Source organism: Simochromis diagramma, unplaced genomic scaffold (genome assembly GCF_900408965.1).
Source record: "Simochromis diagramma unplaced genomic scaffold, fSimDia1.1 OVJJ01000216.1, whole genome shotgun sequence".
In the NCBI taxonomy this organism is placed as follows: domain Eukaryota; kingdom Metazoa; phylum Chordata; class Actinopteri; order Cichliformes; family Cichlidae; genus Simochromis; species Simochromis diagramma.
This window is the reverse complement of record NW_024386883.1, coordinates 9317097-9336458: the sequence shown is the minus strand read 5'-3', so window position 1 is coordinate 9336458 and position 19362 is coordinate 9317097. Positions and strand designations below refer to the sequence as shown.

General features: G+C 37.4%; 2 protein-coding genes across 5 annotated transcripts in view; one reads left to right on the top strand and one right to left on the bottom strand.

Annotated features, from left to right (window-relative positions):
• Positions 1 to 2956, top strand: part of LOC120733768 (rho GTPase-activating protein 26-like) — an 86089-nt gene extending 83133 nt beyond the window's left edge. For all 3 annotated transcript variants that reach the window (XM_040032164.1, XM_040032163.1, XM_040032165.1), the window contains exon 25: positions 940 to 2956. In XM_040032164.1, the coding sequence (XP_039888098.1) occupies positions 940 to 1028 (89 nt within the window). In that variant the 3' untranslated portion in view covers positions 1029 to 2956. The remainder of the gene's footprint in view (positions 1 to 939) is intronic.
• Positions 2957 to 5887: 2931 nt separating this feature from the next.
• The window catches only part of LOC120733770 (glucocorticoid receptor-like), a 65657-nt gene continuing 52182 nt past the window's right edge, over positions 5888 to 19362 (bottom strand). For both annotated transcript variants that reach the window (XM_040032166.1, XM_040032167.1), the window contains 4 exons: positions 17261 to 17405; positions 15365 to 15495; positions 10907 to 11064; positions 5888 to 10579 (listed from right to left, as the gene is read on the bottom strand). In XM_040032166.1, the coding sequence (XP_039888100.1) occupies positions 10427 to 10579; positions 10907 to 11064; positions 15365 to 15495; positions 17261 to 17405 (587 nt within the window). In that variant the 3' untranslated portion in view covers positions 5888 to 10426. The remainder of the gene's footprint in view (positions 10580 to 10906; positions 11065 to 15364; positions 15496 to 17260; positions 17406 to 19362) is intronic.

Genomic DNA, 19362 nt, shown 5'->3' with positions numbered 1-19362 from the left:
GTTGGTGGGATGTAGTTTCAAACCCAAACCAAAATAGAATTAACTGCATAAAGACTATTTAGGCTTATGTAATGCAGACTCATGTTATCCGAGCCCTTTTGGTCAAAATGTGTCCTTGGGGACATCCAATCCTTAACGTGGTATCTCAGCAATGCAGTCTGCTCACGGCTGGCGAAGGATGAAGCATCCCAGCTGTCCACACGGAGCTCATAATACAACCTCATAGTGCTTTCTTGACATTTACAAGAATAAAGCAACGGTATAATATTCATACTACAGGTTTGCTGAATTTAACATTTCCCCCCTACATAAATAGTAAGAATCAAATACGTGCAAAGGCTTACATGGTTTTATTTTTCTGTCTTTGATGTAAATGTGGTGCGCAGCTTGGTGCAAATTAGATTCCTGGTGTGGACAAATCTGGTGAACACACAATCTAACCCTGTAGCAATGTTGCACTTTCGTATTTATAGGATGTTTAACCACCACAGCACCCCAAACTAATCTAATCATGTTTCCAATTTAAAACTGCACTGCACTTTTACCAAGCTGTTGGAACAAACCATCAAAAGTGGTATGTTTGAGTTAACAATTTCATTCCTGCATGAATGATTTCACAAGAATGAACTTACATGTTTGTAGGTTCATGTACAGAAAAGACTTTCCTGTTGCAGGACGCGTGCCTGACGTTTCGGGCTCATACTGTGTTTCATGCTCACAAGTAAACAACAGCCAATCTGTGATGCCAGAGATATCCTCTCCAAAATATTTAGACATTAAACACTCGATGGGGAACATGTGGAAGTGTTAACCATCATGTTAAGCCTGCTTCTCCACCCTCTCACCCTCAGTATGCATAGTGTCTTCACATTTTTATGAACATTTCAGTTCTATGTCAATGCATTTCAACAATATCCATGTTTTCCCCCTTCTGTCTAGTTCATACTTCCAGGGAGCCTGGCTGGTTGGAAGGGACTCTTGATGGGCGAACAGGACTGATACCAGAGAACTATGTTGAGTTTGTATAATTTAACGGCATACATGAACTGGAAGATTGTGGATGGGAGTAGACCAAACTGGATTTTAATGAACTATATTTAACTTCAGAAAACTAAACAGATTGAGGATACAGACTCAATCACTTCTATTGTACTGGACGGGACTAATGCAGATAAGGTGACTTTTTGTTTTGATCAGACTGGAAACTGAAACTGGACCAAGCAGAACCATATCCAATAGATATGACACAAAAACAAAGCATACCGAAGTGGGGAGAGAACCCTGAATTGCACTGGGGAATGAAAACTTATATAAAAAGACGAGACTGCTTTTATTTGATTAGCGTGCGTGGCTTTTAGTCTTGGTGAAGACTATATGGGAACAAACCCAAATTTGTGTGTGTGTGTGAGCGAAAGAGAGAGAGAACAGCGGGAGGAAGTTAGACAAACTTGTATAAATGATTTGATATTTTTCAGCTGCAATGTGTGTGAGTTTTTTGCTTTTATATTTTGAACTGCACTGTCCCTCACTCCAACCACCTTTTCCACACACTCCTTTTTTTGGTTAGGTATAAATAGGTAACTGTTTCTGCAGAGATGTTGACAGGACGTATTAACTTTGGACTTCACCTATTGTAGAATTGATTAGTAATGCCAAATGGGACAGTTAAGCTTTAAAAGTTGACTTAAATGATTGGGTTTGGCTTTATGGCTGTAAATGTGTGAGCACTGCAGAAGTGCAGTTATTGCCTGGGACAAGACTCAACCTGGCTAATGTTTCAGAGCTCCAGTTAAGCATCAGGAGCCCCCGGGCAGGTCGGCACAGGATGAGTTTTCTTTGGAACTAGTTCACTCAAAGGTCAGCTATGGGTTTCTCTTTATTTATAATTTTCCCCTGCAGAGCCCTCGCATAAAATGCGAAAAATTTCAAATAATCCCCACAAGCCCATCAGCAATTTAAAATGCAACAAAGGCAGGAACAGCTGATTCCTGTCAGTTAAAACAAGCCCAGCTGTGAGGCATCACGCTGTATGGAGGCATGTATGCACCATTTCAGTCCATTCAGGAAGATTGAATGAACTTGGGAAAAACATGTTTATTTATAATATTTTCTTTTAGTTTTAGCCATTATGCAGATTTAGTTACTTGGTTATCTTGGATGCTTAAATCTTGACAGCACGGTGCGACTGAAAAATTGAAATAATTTTGAAAGTCAAGGTATCACACAGTCTTTGTTGTTCCATGCCCTTTATACCTCATCGCTTTACTTAATATTTCAAAAAAATGTAAAGTTAAGCATCCCTCAAGAGTCGAACATTCATAGTTTCTTCTTTACGCCTATTTTTCCTGTGTAGGAAACAAGATTACATGATTATCTAATTTAACCATGGCTGACCTATTTGAGTTATTCTTTGATCAAAAATTTACTGCCCAGCCTGTAATTTGTAAATACATTCAGTTCAGATACTTGAAGGGGGAAAAGGTGATAGATTTTTCAGAATTGTTTATACTTGTGTATAAAAGCTGGTCAGCTTTGTGGCTTGCTCATTCCTTGAACCACTTGTTAAGAAAATTATTTTTCCCCATTTTATCCTGTATCCAGTTTATAAATTCAACAGAAAAATCAAATGGGAGAGTAAAAAAAGCTTAAATGTGAAATAAGACTACTTTATTCAAATCTAAATTTTTTATTTATGAGATTACTTAAAGGCTAAATCCTGCACGGCATTCTTTTTGGGGTGTTTTCTTGACTTTGTAAATAAATACACAGTATTTGATAAGGTATACTTTTTTCATTATGAAATTTTATATTTTGTATTTTTAGCATACTAATTTAATTCCTTAATTCCATCTTTGTTGCCCTGATTTTTTTGTATCATTTAAATCCTGCAGCCTTAAATATTCTTTCGAATGTTTTTGTGAAAAATGTGCAGAATTAAAGACAAATCTTGAACAGCTGTAGCTTGAAGTTTTCTTTCTAGTTTCCAATCCTGATTCCGATTTTTGTTTTCTGGTTTATTATTAATAATGTGTAATTATTCATCCTGTAATCCTTACTTTATATTTAAAAAAAATTATGCATAAAAACAGCTATTATTGTTTTATCCTTTTTATTCGTTTTTATTTTTAGTTTATTTTTGTTTTAATACGGTTTATTTTCAGTTAGTTTCCAGAGTGGAGTCGTACGTTTTAAGTTGAGTTTTTATTGTTTGAGTTTTTAAAAAAAAAAGTTTAAATGTTAGATTTAGGCTTTTAACTTATTACTGTATAGAGAGCATACAGAGGCAAGACTTGAGAAAATCAGCATAGGTATAGCAATAAAAGCGCATAACCTTTTGAAAGCAATGTAGACATCCATAGTCTCAATAATCATGTCCACTGATGACTCATCAGGCAAGCTGTAATAACATTTTTACCAAACTAAAAAAGTATAAAAACTAAAGATATTTCTGCAATATTTTTATTTTAGGTTGTTTTTAAAATTAACAGAATAGATTTGTTTTAGTTGACTAGAACAACTTTGATGCGCTATACTAGAATTTGAGTGGATTGGCTCATAGGTAAGCAGAACTATTCTCTCTTGCTAAATAGCACTTTGACACAAGGTTAGGCCATCAGTCAAGCTGCACTGGACTTCATATTAAGTCATGTTTTTACAGTTTGGATTCCTTTTAAGTGAACGTTTACTGATGTTTATTTAAATTTAGAATCTACTTGTGGTGAATCATAACTTGCAGCTAAGATGACATGAAAATGCACTCGTGACTGCAGGCTAATTCATTAGCACTTATTAGTTAATTTATAAATGCATTTACATGCTTTCTTTCTCATAAAAGACAAAGAGACTGATACCAGTACATTATGTATGGGGCTAGCATCAGGAGGCAAATAGCTTACATATAGTTTAGCTTAGCATAACAGCTATATGACACAGGAAGGATACAGCTGGCCTCTTTTCATATTTAAGAACATAATACAACCCAGTCCATACATAAAAATCAGATTTCTTGCACACATGCTCTAAATGTTCACTATATTGCCAAAAGTACTCACTCACCCATCACAATTATTGAACTCAGGTGTTCCAATATCTTCCATGGCCACAGGTGTACAAAATCCAGCCGGTATGCAGACTGATCTGGAAACATTTCTGAAAAAATGGGTCGCTCTGAGGAGCTCAGTGAATTCCAGCGTGGTACTGTGAAGGGATGCCACCTGTGGATTATGGTGTGGGGGCATTTGTCAGGATTGGCCCCTTAGTTCCAGTGAAAGGGACTCTTAACGCTTCAGCAAACCAAGACATTTTGAACAACTTCATGTTCTCCACTTTGTGGGAACAGTTTGGGGATTAGGGTTACCCCTTCCTGTTCCAACACAGCTGCACACAAGCAAAGTCCATAAAGACGTGGATGAGCAAATTGGGTGTGGAAGAACCTGACTGGCCTGCACAGAGTCCTGACCTCAACCTGACAGAACACCTTGGGGATGAATTAGTGCGGAGACTGCGAGTCAGGACTTCTCGGGACTTGAAGATGTTATTGCTGCAAAGCTTGAGCCAACATCATATTAAACCGTGAGGATTAAAAAAAAGTCACTCTAGGTCAGAGTTGTGTGAAAGCAGATGAGCAAAAACTTTTGGGAATATAGTTTACTTGTATGTTTGGGCTTGTTTCTTTTTTTTTTTCTACAAAGAGGTCTGTGCACGTTGTTAGAGCTACGCCATGAAGAATTAAGGTAAATTTAGAAGACAAAAGGGGATCCAGCCTGGAACTAGCAAGGTGTGTCTAATGAAATTACCAGTGTTTGAGCCTTTGGACATACCATATATTAAAAACATGTAATAATAATAACAATAATAGTTAAAATAACAATAGTAAATAACTATTTCACAATTTAAAGAATAGTAGTGCAAGTTTATATTAATTTCTACAGTTACTTTATACAACTATGCAAGTTTAAACCTCTCCACTAATATTAGGCACAGAAGCCACACTTCATATTCAGGGAATTTTATTGTGAAAGGAAGGAATGGGACGACTTCATTCTGCACATTCATAGAACACAATACACTACACATAAATGTGTGTGTGCGTTTAATTTAATTAGTTACATAACTTTAAAAAGAAGGAAAAATGTGAAATGAGCAAAATAAAAATAAAATATAACTGTTTCTTTAATTTTGAAAAAGATAACTCATAAAAATGAACTAATAGCTAAAATATTATTTTTAGTAGTTCTGTAAAAGTCAGGCTAAACATTTTTAACATTATGTAGGTCTGATAATATACTGGTATACAAATTAGCTAGATAAAGTGTGGCCTCAACACAAAGTCTGTTTCCATGTTTGTGTCTTACATGATCAGGAATTGAGCAACCAAAATTGGCACATCGTCCCCCTGAAGGGTCTTATCTATCACATTTTAAGGCTAGTCATGTTGCCAAGCAACCACCATCCAATTGACTAAAATAAACCCTTTGCAATGTTTATGCACCTGGAACAGCTTATAAAAGCATTGTATAATTTTATTTTCATGGCAGAAATATCTAACTCATAACCTCAAACTTTCATTATGCGTGATATATTACTATGCCATCGGCTTGGCTAGCAACCACTTAACAACAGACTAAAATCTCAGACTTAACAAAATCATGGGCATGTACTGGTAACGTAAAAATGTCAGATAATAATGGTTCAATAAATTTAATCTAACACATAAAAGGAATCCGTGGCAGTGAAAGGACGTATGCATGTTTTCACGTGTATGTTTATCAAATCATGTTTCCAGTACATGATTCCAGATTGGGCAGTGAGACCTGTTTTGGTATATCAAAAGGAAGCTTATTTTCCTTAACTCTGTTCCAAGTCAAAAAAATGAAATCCATGTAGCTGAGTGTTGAAAAACAGGAGACTTTATTGTGTAAGATGCTTTTAACTAAAGAGCAATCAGTTCTTCCAAATTTCCACTCTCGATGTCAAACCCAATGTCAGAGAACGACACATAACTTAATTCAACATTTAATCAAATAGGTGAAACTATTGACACCGACTACAGGAAGGGTGTAATACAGAAGTAATACAAACTACTGTTTTTTTAATGGTTTGTATTTTTTTTAAACATTGGATTACATTTACATAACTGAAATACGAAGAAAACAGACTTTAGTGAAAGCTATAGCCATATATACCAGTGAAACATGATCTGCCCTTAATCTTTAAAGATAACATTTGCATGTATTTTATACAAAATAGATTATATCAAACAATATCAGGGTAGTGCAATTCTGTCAGGCTCTGGTAAATTTTACTTTCATATGGAGAGTCAACATTTTAAATTTTCTTTTTAAAGTGACCAGTAAATCCTCACAGAACAATACATGGGGTCCAAAGCCACGACCTTTACAAAAGACATCTTTAAAATAAAACATGAAGTACTAGAAGTTGGATAGTAAGTGCTACTCAAAATGTAACTTGAATACTTCTTTTGTTAATTTTTGTTTTCTCCTCTGCTTTGGTCACTCTTATATAAATCTCCACCAGTCTTTCTCTGTCCCTCTCCCTCATTTCCTTATCTTCAAAAACACAGTGAGCTTTCATGTAGACTTTTTCATGGACTCGTAGAATTTACATTTACTTCACAAGACAAACATGTTCAACACTTCCTTATGGATTTAACACATCTACCTTTATCAAACACAAACCAACAAACAGAAAAATATTTACTTTCTTGACTCATTCAATGTACAAAAACGACTGAGCAAAATTAGTCATATCAAAGAGGATCAAGCCGATGTAATCAAAATCACAGAAAATATCATTTTTACAATAGATCAATCTCTAAAAGCATCGATATATGTTAAGGGTTTATCTATTTCCTGATGTGAAATCTTATTTCTATGGCTCTCTGGCTCCCTTTCGCAAGGCCTTTAATCGAGCATGAAGGTGAAATGCAAAAATGTTTTGTAGTCTTAGATGATGTTTACATTGCACTAGATATGCCAGCATTGCTATATGCGCCTATAGCCATTCAGAAATAAGCATCGATATGGTTACATCTACATGTTAAAGCTGGTTTTCTGAAGCACCACCACCTTGGAACAACTGTAATACCATCTCCAAGTTATCCAAACAAATAGTTTAGTCAAATTTTCTCTAGAATAATCAACACACAGTGACGCGAGCAGCAACAAGCCCATGTTTTTTTTTACAGCACAAGGACAGGCAGCACAGTTAGAAGGTGGAGCTGAAAGCCTGCACTGTCAATGAAACAACCCTGAAGCGAGTGACCACCCCTAAAAGAAAAAAAAGAAGAAGAAAAGATGGCTCTTATTCAGCAGTGGCTTGTATGCTTCCAGTGCCCACTGTGCTGTTAGCCGTAACTAACATACAAATGACCAGTCTCTATGGCAACCTGCTTACCTGGTCTCTGCTAATTGGCATTCAGAGTTATGTGCAGCAGAGGGGTGAGTACTGTTCAGAGTAAACAGCTGAAAATCTGTACAGTTGAAATTTAGGCAGAGAGGCCTGACAGTCATAAGACACATACGGAGGAAAGTAACTGTACTCTACAGGAGGTGGTGAAGGGCATTTTGTTTTAACACTTCCAGCAGAAGCCAGCATACAACTGCACTGCATTTTGCTTTGGCCATCACACAAGCTGGTATGGATTTTCACATTACAAATGTATTTTGAAAATTCAAAAATACAATTTTTTTGTTGATCACAAAAAGGTTTATCGTACAATTGGCTAAATGATAACAATCAGTACTTTAAGCTGGTGTAGGTGTGACACTGAACAATCCTTTTTTTTTTTTTTTTTTGTAAATAAATGAGCACCCTGAAGCAAAGTTACAACAACCACTTAATGTCAGATCAGAAGTACTCTGTCACATCTCCAGAAAAGAAAAAACCCAAAACAAAACGGGTTTTTCCATTACATTAGGAACAAGTAGAGCACATCCATGTGAAGTAATCACTCACTTCCTGAGGTTGGATTCACAAATCAATAGACCAACGTTTTGAGCTTTAGAGGGGAAATGTTTTCAAAACATAGGTTTCATCAATTATGGGTATCCATTTCACGTCCAGTATACAAAATAAATATTTTATTTTAAACAAATATATTTTTGTATTTTCACAATGTTGGCACAGCAGCTCCATATAATAAGTCCTGATTTTGCAAGTACATTCAGATAATGGTAATTAAAGGGAAATATTAAATCAAAATGGTATCTTGAAGGAAACCATCAATGTTATGCCTTCATTTCCTATCATGAGTGCTATGTTGCTACCATTTTTGAGCCAGTTAAACCTTTTACTTTGAAAAATGAAAAAATGACAACAATCCTAATGGTAGTACCTTTTGGGGTCTGACATATTGAAGTTTTTTCTATTGTTTTATGACCTCACACAAATTTTTGAAGAGCAGACAAGCAATACGAACTAGCAAGTCACTCCTACCTCAATTATATTTGGTTAAAGCTGCATTATATGGACAAAAGGTATTTTCAGTCCCATTGCCTTAGGCACACAAAATCAAGCACCTAGCCACGCAAAATGCTTTTACAAACATTTGTGAAAGGAATGAGGGTGGCGTTATAATAGCTGCAAGTGACTGTTGAAACATATCAGTTCGTGAAATTTCTTCCCTCCTAGATATTCCATCATCAACCGTAAGTGGCTTTATTGCAGAGTGGATGTGTTTAAGAACCAAAGTAACTCAACCATTAAGTGGCATACCACATTAAGTTACAGAGCGGGGTCACGGAGCACTGTAGCATGTAAAAGTCGCTCTGCTGACTCAATAACTGCAGAGTTTCCAACCCACCTCTGGTATTAACATCAGCACAAAAGCTGTGAACCAGGAGCTTCATGGCATGGGCTTCCACGGCTGAGAAGCTCCTGTACAGTAGGTGTAATGTGTATGCGGCCCAGTACTTTTGTCCATATAGTGCATTTACTAAACTACCAACCTCAGTCTGAATGCAGCTGGAAATGAAAGGGCGGTTTAACTTCAAGCCAGATTTAATTGACTCATTATGTCACTTTTCAAACAGACAGCAGGCCCTTTGATACTTCGGATGGCTTTTTCAAATGCATTTTGGTTATAAAACACTTTTTTTTCCAAATGCAATTAAAGCATAAAAAACTTTTTAAAGATAGAAATCCTAAAATTTAAGTCAGTCTGCTCCCAAGTAGTACAAAACATTAAATGTGTCTTTAATTTGAATTTTAGCAGTACCCATTTAGATCAAAGCTGGCTGAAGCTTAAGCAAGAAAAAAAGTTATTTGTAGGTGCATTCATTGTATATGCTGGGTAAACTTTTAACAGAATTTAATACTGACTGGGAGAGGCAGCAAATTTATCTAATATACTTCACAGGGATAATAAAAGACCAAAAAAAATTGTTTTGGGACTTTTTTTTTTTTTGCAAAGTGATAAAACGGAACATTTAACATTACTTATCTGTACCATAGGCGGTGTTCCTACATGCAGAACAGGAGATAAGAACAAAAACATTAAGAACACTGAAATGGCAGCTTGGAAATAGAAAACAGAAATTACAACGCGGAAATAGAGAAACAGACAAATCGTGTGGAAAGATGTCGACATCAACTTCTAATGCAAAAAAACCTACAGCTTATAGTGGATGGCTATGAAGAGCGTAAAAACTAAAAGGCACTGGTTTTCCCTCAGGTACATCCTGTGTAAACATTTGGCTGAGTGAGTGTGTGCGTGTGTGTCTCTTGCTTCTGTATGTGACTTGAATAGTGTGCCTGCATAAAATAAATAGAGAATATGTCTCTAGCTGATTTCTTTTCTCAGTGGTCTTGTGTAGAATTGTGATTTGAATAATTTCTGAAGTGATAAGTAATTCACAGCGGGAGGGACACTAGGCTTGAACTGCTAATCCTTTCAAGTTGCAAAGTATACCAGGTGTAATGTTCTTGGAGGAAAAGGTGTTTGTACTCTATACGTTAGCTTCTCTGTGAAAACTGCAGTAAAATACTAGAGGCTTGAATTAATATGAGGCACATAGCCATTGTAAGAAAGCATTAAAAATACAAGCACAGGGCTATGGGTGTAGAGTAGGTGAGGGAGGACTGAAAAAAAAAAAAAATTGCCCAAAATGCATCCACCCCAAGAGACATTCAGAGTCCAACTAAGAGGAAGGGCTATAGGTCGGTGATAGGATACTATGGCAGGACTAGGACTGGGATGGGGGCTTGAGGCCACAGGTATTGTGCTCCAAGATTAGGCTGAATGGCTGAGCCCCGAAGGGGCGTGGCAGAATTTCTAGAGGAGGCCCAGGAAAAACTGAGAAACTGAATCAGAGCGATGAGGGAGGCAGGATATGTAAGCTAGGGGCCCCTGGAGAGGTATATGTGCAGGGCAGGATTTAAGGCATTGATTCACAATTTAAGGCAGTCATTTCTGATGAAACAGCAGAGCTTTGACGTTTCCATCTTTGAATTTTGGTATCTGGTTGGAAATGATCTCTGCCAGCATCTCCGGAAATTCCACACTGAGGGTTTTATTCACAAAGGTGTAGAAACAGATCTGGAGAAGACCCTCGACCATCTGGTTAAGACAGAAAGAGGTTAGTAAGAGTTGTTTACTCACTTTACTTAAAAGGATTGCCTTTAAAGTGGAGTAGGTTCTAAATGCAAGATCTTTACGTCTGCAACAAGTTTTTACAGAGAGGCAGAAGGGGAGAGTGCTAAAAACTAACTTGATTGAAGCTTAATGCACTACACAGAATATGAGTGTATTCTTTAGGTGGAAAAGACCTGGCTGGTATTAAAAAAAAACAAAGAAAGCCAATCTATGGGATAAATATCAAGAAAATGCTATATGAAACAAAGTAGCCTAAAAACACTTAAACGTGTGTGTGTGTGTTTCACTTGCCTCCTGCATGGAGTCAAGTAGCTTAGTTAACTGGTAGAAGCGTTGCCAGTTCTGACTAGGGTTCTCCTCTCTCTTGACGATGGCTTTTCCCAGCTCCTTGATATAGGTCATCCTAATCTCATCAAAAACTGCTTGACTCTTCAGGCCATCTTTTGGTACTGCACACACACAGAGACAGAGGCAACACAGAGCGATATATCAGTATCATTTTAAAAAAAAATTAAAAATACAATTTTTTCCCATGTTCACTTGGAGCTGGTAAGCTTCAAGGACACTGTTGCTCTGTTAGGCTAGTGGTTAACATAGGAAGGGGTTCTGAAGGTATAAATAAAAAAAATAAAAAAAACACACACATAAAAGTAAGATAAAGCTTTTATCAAAGAATTTATCCTTATCAGGTCTGTGTCTGCTGTTCGTGCGGCAAAAGGAGTTAGGTGAGAAGTTTGCATTCAGACACAAATGATCAACACTCTTCTGGATCAGAGAAGACTGACAACAGAGTATATTTTTCATTTCATCAGGTGCCAAATGTTTTCGGTTGCTTAAAGGGCTGAACTACAGGCAGGCTTTGCTACTATGAAGCCATGCTTTTTAACAGCTGATGTTTAGGATTGTCTTGCTCAAATATGCCAGCCTTGCCTGTAAAAGAGGTTATCTGGATGGAATCATATACCCTGAAGCCTGTATACACCTCTCAGTATTGATAGTGCCTGAGGGTCTAATGCACCCCCCCCCCATACCAGAGATGCAGGTTGGGAACTGAGTTCTGATGACAAACAGGATGGTCTCCAATTTTCCAAAAAGAACTTCAAACCACAGAACAGTTTCCACTTTTCCTCAGTCCATTTTAAATAAACTTTAGCCCAGAGAAGATGACAGCGTTTCTGGATCATGATCACACACATCGCGTCCTCTTTGCATGATGGAGCGTTAACCTGCATTTGCGGATGGCTCAGTGAACTGTATTGACAGACAGTGATTTCTGGAAGTGTTCCTGTGCCCATGCGGTGATTTCCATGACATAATTTAGCTGCTTTTTAATGCAGTGCTGCCTGAGGGGCCAAAGATCAGAGGCATTCAATATTCATTTTTGGCCTTGTCCCTTGCACATGTACTGTAGATGATGAGATTCTTTGAGATATCCTACAGTCTTTGCAATTTTACATTGCGGAACTTTTTCCTAAAATTATTCCACAATTTGTAGACAAAGTTTTTAGCAGACTGGTGAACATCTACTTTTCTTTACTTCTGAGAAACTCTGCCTCTCTAACATGCTCTTTTTATTCCCAGTCATGGTACTAAGCTGTTGTAGCTGTTGCTGCCAACAAATTCAAAATGACCTTATTTTATTTTTTGGTAAAAAAAATGTATGTTTTCTGTGTACTGTTATGAATGAAATATAGATTTATGAGATTTGAAAATAATTGCAGTTTGCTTAAAATGTTCCAAAGTTTTGGAATTGGGGTTAAAAGTAGTACCAGCTGCTGTGCAAGGTGTCACTTTTGCTTTTTAAATCAGGACATTTGAATACCCTTCAAAATGATTCTCTGCGTTTAAATGATATATTAAAGAGGACACACTGAGGACTTTCGCTGTGCCGGTCACTGCTGAAAAGCAAAAACTTCAAACTTGAAAAGCAATACAGTTGTATCAGCACATTGTGGACTCTTGTCAGTCTGGTGTCAGGCAGTGAGCCGCACAGTTTAGCAGTGACTTGCAGTGATTGTGCTAGGCAACAATGGCACTGCAAACTCATTAAACAACTTGTGTTTTCTTATTCTATGACCTATAAATTCTTTATTGAGTTATTTATGTTTTGTGGTGCTTTCACGCTGCTGAGCATTCTCTATTCTCTATATTTAACTAAATATGACAGTATATCAAATAGTCTTATAAGTGACTTGAAATTCCATATAATGTGTGCGAGAATGGATAAAAGCAGCTCAAACCAAAGTTGTCCCATCTAATAGTATTTCCATCCCTGAGGGAAACGGATGGAAATCGCTCTAAGGTACAAAAATGCAGCCGGTGCACAGTATGGAAATGTAATTTCCTCCTGCATAACAAGCTAATTGCTTCTGAAGTGCATCCTCTTCTTCGCCATTCTCTGAGAATAATGCTCTCCATCACAGACAAGAAAATCTGAAATAAGTGGGAAAGGTCTGATTTAGTGATACTGATTCCTTGTGTAGTATGTAGGGTTACGTTACTGATTGGTAACCCACAGCTTTCATTATTTGACCTCTTCCAACATTAAATAAAGAGAGGCCTGATGAACACTGCCTATTTGAGTCTGTCCTTTAACAGCCTTTACTAATTTATACACAGCAAATAAAATGCAGTTGGAATAAATTTACAATTTGTAAAAATGTCTTCTGAATCCAATTTTAGCTAAACTAAATTGTTAAAAAAGAAAATTGGTTTTTATTTTTTTTTTTTAATAATGTGCTTTCACTGGAGAATCGTAGATAAAAGAAGATTAAACAGCAGTAATAAAAAACCTAACTGTTTTTATTCAGTGAGATAAGAAACACAAAAGTTATACTAATTCAACTCTCAGTGGAGCCTCTAGTACGGAAATTAAATGACTCTCTACCAAGGTACGATCTGTGAAAGGACTGCACTTTCACAGAGCAGTAACATTTAACAGAAGGCATCTAAAAGAAAATATCACATTGTTACATCGCAGATTGGTGAAGAATGTCAAAAGAACATCAAACTTGCATATTTTGATAGTAACAGTAACACCCGGTCTTTTCTGTGGCATTTTGAATTCATGTGTCCTTCTAAAAAGAAATGGCTCCATGTTCGATCGCTGAATTTCAGAACTGAAGAAGACCCCTGAAAGAAAACACTTAAGATACACTTTAAACCAAACAATGAAGTTAAAGAAAATGCAAGACAAGTGCTTCAAATGGTTTAGGGTACATAACACCCTGTGAACGTAAAGTGACATAAAGGTCCAGCGAGCACTGACAGACACACATAATAATGCATCTACAGAACAAAACATCTACTGTGCTTTTGTCAGCAGACTGGGTTTAAATTATTGCAGACAGGAATGTTACTGTTCTGCCGTTATGCTTCTGACAGTGTAGACACTTGCGGCATGCTTACCATTTGCTGCTGTCAGCAGTGATTTTAAACAGGATCTTTAAACTGCAGTATTAAAACATACAACCACCGGCCACTTCATTAGGTACACAAGTTGATCTGCTTGTAATGCAAATATCTAACCAGCCAATCATACAGCAGCAACCCAATGTATTTACATATGTAGATGACCTGCTGAAGGTTCAAACTGAGCATCAGAATTGGGGAGAAAAAAGGTGATGCAAGTGCACACGGGCTGATCTGAATATTTCAGAAACCCGTGATCTGCTAGGATGTTTCTGTTATAGTGTTTACAGAGAGTGATCGAAAAAAGGAGAAAATATTTAGTGAGTGACAGTTCCCTTGGCAAAAATTCCTCGCTGATGCCACAGGTCAGAGGAGAATGGCCAGATTGCGCCGATAGGAAGACAAAAGTAACTCAATTAGCCCTCATTACAGGCAAAGTGTGCAGATGAGCATCTCTGAATGGACAACACATCAAACCTTGGAAGCAGATGAGCTACAGCAGTAGAAGACTACACAAAGTGCCACTCCTGCTGGCTAAGAAAAGGATACTGAGGCTGCAATTTGCATGGGCAATAGAAGATTGGAAAAGTACTGCCTGGTCTGATGAGCCTCGATTTCTGATGTGATATTTCAAAATTTAGTGTAAACAACAAGTCAGCATGGATACACCCTATCTTGTATCAGTGGTAGAAGTTAGAGGATATTTTCTTGGCCCAATTGGCAACTTAGTACCAACTGATCATTATTTAAACACCACAGCATACCTGAGTATTGTTGCTGACCATGCCAATCCCTCAATGACCATATTATGATCAATCCTGATAGCTACTTCCAGCAGGACAACATGCCATGTCACAAATATCAGATTATCTCAAATGGGTTTCTTGAATTTGACAGTGAGTTCACTGTACTCAAACAGCCTTAACAGACATCAATCTCAAGCCAAAAGAGCACCTTTGGGATGCAGTGTAACAGGAGGTTTGCCTCATGGATGTGCAGCTGACAAATCTAAAGCAACTGCGTGATGCTATCATGCCAATATGGACCAAAACCTCTGAGGAATGTTTCCAGCACCCTGTTGAATCTTTGCCACAAAGGCGATGCATTACTGATAAGTAATGAAATTTGTGGCCTTTAGCAGCAGCAATCAAAATCCTCTGCGCATTTATCAAGAGGAACATGACCAGAACAGCCCTACTGTGACAAATTGCAAGGAAATGGAAAAAAGCTGCAGCTGTATAACACAGTAGATACAAATATAAGTGATTTTTCCAGTCCAGCAGAGAGACTTTTGAAAAACACTGCTGTCATTTTTCGAAGTGAATTGTGTTCCATTACCTGTACTGAGCAGTAACAGCACCTTCATGCACAGGTACTCTTCATAGGACACCTGCAGTCTGACAAACTCATTACAGATCTTCAGCATCTGCTCGCACTGGTCAGTCATGAAGGGCAGCTTCATGCGATCTCTGTGAGAGGAGAGGAAATGTAGAGCAGGTGAAGACAAGAAACAGAAGAAAACAGAATTAAAAGAGACACACAGGTTAGAGTTGGAGCTGTTTCACTCATGCTGTTATTCAATTCCCAGTAAATAGCCCTGGCAGGGATGTGCTACATCCTTGCAGGAGAAATACAGACTCTAAAATCAGTCATGATGGATTTTCACACCTCACTTCCACTAACACACAACCCACATTACTTTTTTTCTTAGAAAATCAATACAGCACATTCTCCTGATACATAGCCTTGGGCTGAGCACTGTCTACTCTTTCTGACCAACTGCAGTGCCATCGGCAATGACTCCTTCACATTTCATATCTATTTTTTTACTCCTCTCTGGAGTTTTTGGACGCGACTCTTCACAGCTCAGGGCTTTCTTTCTAACCATTTCCAATAAAAAGGTTGAGCTGTTTGCAAGGTGTCGATGTTTTTAGCACTGTTTACAAATGTAGAACAACTGGATGGGTCTTTCAGAAATCCCAGCAGGTATTTAAATAGCTTAATAGTTCAGTTCTATTTACCTGAATTTGCTTTCTACTGTAAGAAAGAAAACCCCAACAATCATATGATCCCCTATGAGCAAGCAATAGGGGGAAGGAAGAGCTCCCTATTAACAGTAAGAGACCAGACTCAGGGAGGGGTAGTCACTTGCTGTTACAAATAAATGGCAAATGGCAAAAAAAAACAAAAAACGAGTCTATGTAATCAACATACTGCAGTCTAACCTGAGCCCTGCCTCTGTGGCATAGAAAATTATTTACAGTATAGTTCATAATGCAGTTGTTCCTGTATTTTTTTTGAATTACTTGAGTAGTGTAACTCTTGAAGTGTTTACAGACTATTATTACAGATATTTGAATCCTTATACTTTATTTTTTTCTAGCCTCCCTAGTCATTGTCTCTTGTATATGATTTCCTATTTAGTTACTTCCTGTTTTATTTTATTAGTCCCCATGTGCTTTGATATTAGTTTTATTGCCTTTTATGTCTCCATTTATCCGTTTATGTCTTAATTAGTTTCAGCTGTGTCTTGTTACCCTGGCGTTTCCACTCTCCCTGATTAACTCCTGTGTATATTAAAAACCTAAGTTTGTATTTGTTCCTTGTTGAGTCATACTGTGTTCCTGGGTGTGCTATCTGCAGGATTAATGGTTTTAAATATTTACTATTATTTTTATTTTTCCCCCCTTTTTCGGCATTGCCCTAATCAAGGTTTTTTGTGTTTATGAAGTTTGCCTCAGAAAAAGTGCATTTGGACCAGGAACCTGCGAACCGTGGCAATAATAGCTGATGTACTGGCCTAGCTTATTTATTCATGGGGCCTTTTTGTTGCTTCTGAAAATTAGGTGAGAAGGTCAGTCCTGGGCTCATGTCTGCTTCTTAAGAAGATTAACATAGAAACTGGATGAAGTGTTAAGCAGCCTACACAGCTTGACGATCGGCAAAAACTAGCGAACACCCTTTCCCACGTCCCTCATAATAAAACACAGAACTGGAGTTTAGATTTCAGCAAAAACTATAACCATATTCTCATTGTTGGACAGCAAATTCTTATTTACATGTGACTTTATCCCTCAGCCTTCTGACCTGATTTCTATACTGAGTCACAAAGCTGAGTCACAGATAAATGGTTAACTTTGTAAGCCAAATGATGAAGTGAGACTAACACCGTAAAATGAGCAAATGGAAAAACAAAACTGCTCAAATATTAGAACAGCTGTGATTGTTACCCACTTGTTGATGACAAGATCAGGGGCGAAACAAAGCATGCTGCCATTACACTGCTCGTATGACCTCCAGCCAAGACTGAAAGACATGAGAAAGAGCCAGGAGCACTGCAGCAGAGTCATCTGGTCATCAAGGTGCAGATTGCGGAAGCCTAAGGAGGTAAAAAGACTGTTAGAACAACTAAAACCAGATAAACAGAAGTTCATAAAACAACCACAATAACAATTTCAAAGATGCAACATCAAAAAGAGACACCAAATACTGTCTGTGATTCTTTCTCTCTCTAGGACTGACGGTCTTCAAAACAAAGCAAGCTATGAGGTTATTACAAATGTGCTTATATGTAAGCACATATGATTGCATATGTTTCAGGTGATAGTCATTAGTTGTGCATACTTTTAAAACAGCAGTGCAGAATATTTTCATGTTTTCATTTCAGAGAATACAGACATTAAAGACAAGCGGAAGTAATTGTTCAACTCTTTTATTAAAACTACCACAAAAGAGCTAAGAAATACTAGAAATGGACCATACAGTTAACTGGATATTTAAATTGAGTTGCTGTTCAGTTGTTTCTGCTCTCAAAACAATAAAAGTTGAACTGCACATTAAGTCCTTTCGTTTTCTGTTTCCTTGAAATATGGCTCAGCTATGTGAGACCCCTCCTCCTCCTTTTAGTGCTTCTCCTCTCGATCGACTTGCCAGTTCTGGACATCACATACATAATATTTAAAACCAGATTTTCTCTTCATTTTTCCCCTTGTCATATAAAAAGAAATTACAAAAACATAAGCCAATGTTATGGTTTTCTGGCAGGTTTCTCAGGAGCAGAAATACTGATTAGCAGGTCATGTGCTTTCTTTTCCCATGAGTTGAAACTAGCACGAGTGGTTGGAGTTTCAAATTCATTTTGTTTCCATTTTTGTTTTGGTGGAATGGAAACGGCGTAGGAATAAAACCCAGCAATTATCGTATTTTCTTGACATTTAAACCATGAATTTAACTTATATTGACAACAATAAAATTTAAGTATATCCATTTATGTGCTGAATCCTATGTTTTGGTGTAGTGTCTTGCTCCACTTAGAGCAAAAGAGTCCCCAAACATGGCAAAGAAAGTTTTTCCAATTCTCATTTTCCATGCATTTCAACATTCACAAATAAATAGTACAAAGATACATTCTATATGTGTGGATCTGAGATTATATCATGGACTGGTAGTTTTCTGTCAAATCTATAGTTACAAGCACATTCCCCTTGTTAATATACAAATTATTGTGTATAAGCTGCATTTTAGCAGTGGCATATTTCCCTTTGGTATCAAGGGGTGCACACGTGTGTTCAGTACCACTGCAATGCACAAACTACATGTGCTGCTCTTGAGCTCTCGTGACAAGCTTCAAAAACAATGCAGTGATCCCCAAAATTTAAGAGTTAATGAGTTATTAACATCGGTCATGACCTTATACCTTGGAAGTGCTAGGCTTCTAAAAACTCTGGCCATGAGATACAATTACTCCTCCATCTGTAATTATGGATTCAGCCATTAAAAAGGTGACATGACATTGGTAACTAAACAACTGTTTTAAAAAAAAGGAACGAGGAAAGAGGAATAAAAAAAAATCAAAAATTTACCTTTTGTGCAGTCTGAAGTGAGATGCATCAAACACTTCCTTATTGGTCACTCTACCATTAAGATGACACCCAGCTGGCTACTGAACTGAGCCACAACTGCACTTTCGCTCGTTATCTGCTTTTTATGACAACACTCAGACAAATAAAGGCTGTGGTCTTAACCAGAAGAGCACTACAGAAGTATGTACGACTGAAACACTCGCAAAACTACTCACCAGGTAGTAGTGAAACTGAGAAGTGCAATACAAACCATACTAAGAGAACATGTGCCTTCAAAGTAAAAGTACTGCCTTTTGTGCTATTAGCAATCTACTTGCGACAATGTTTTCGGTATAGTGGCATATGCTTCTTTGTGACCAATTTCATGCTAACCATTGCTGGAAACTCGTCCCCCACTTTTTAAAATAACAACTGGAGGTAGCCACATTGTTGTTGGTCAGTCTATAGGCCTATATGACTAAGGCCTAAGTGGGG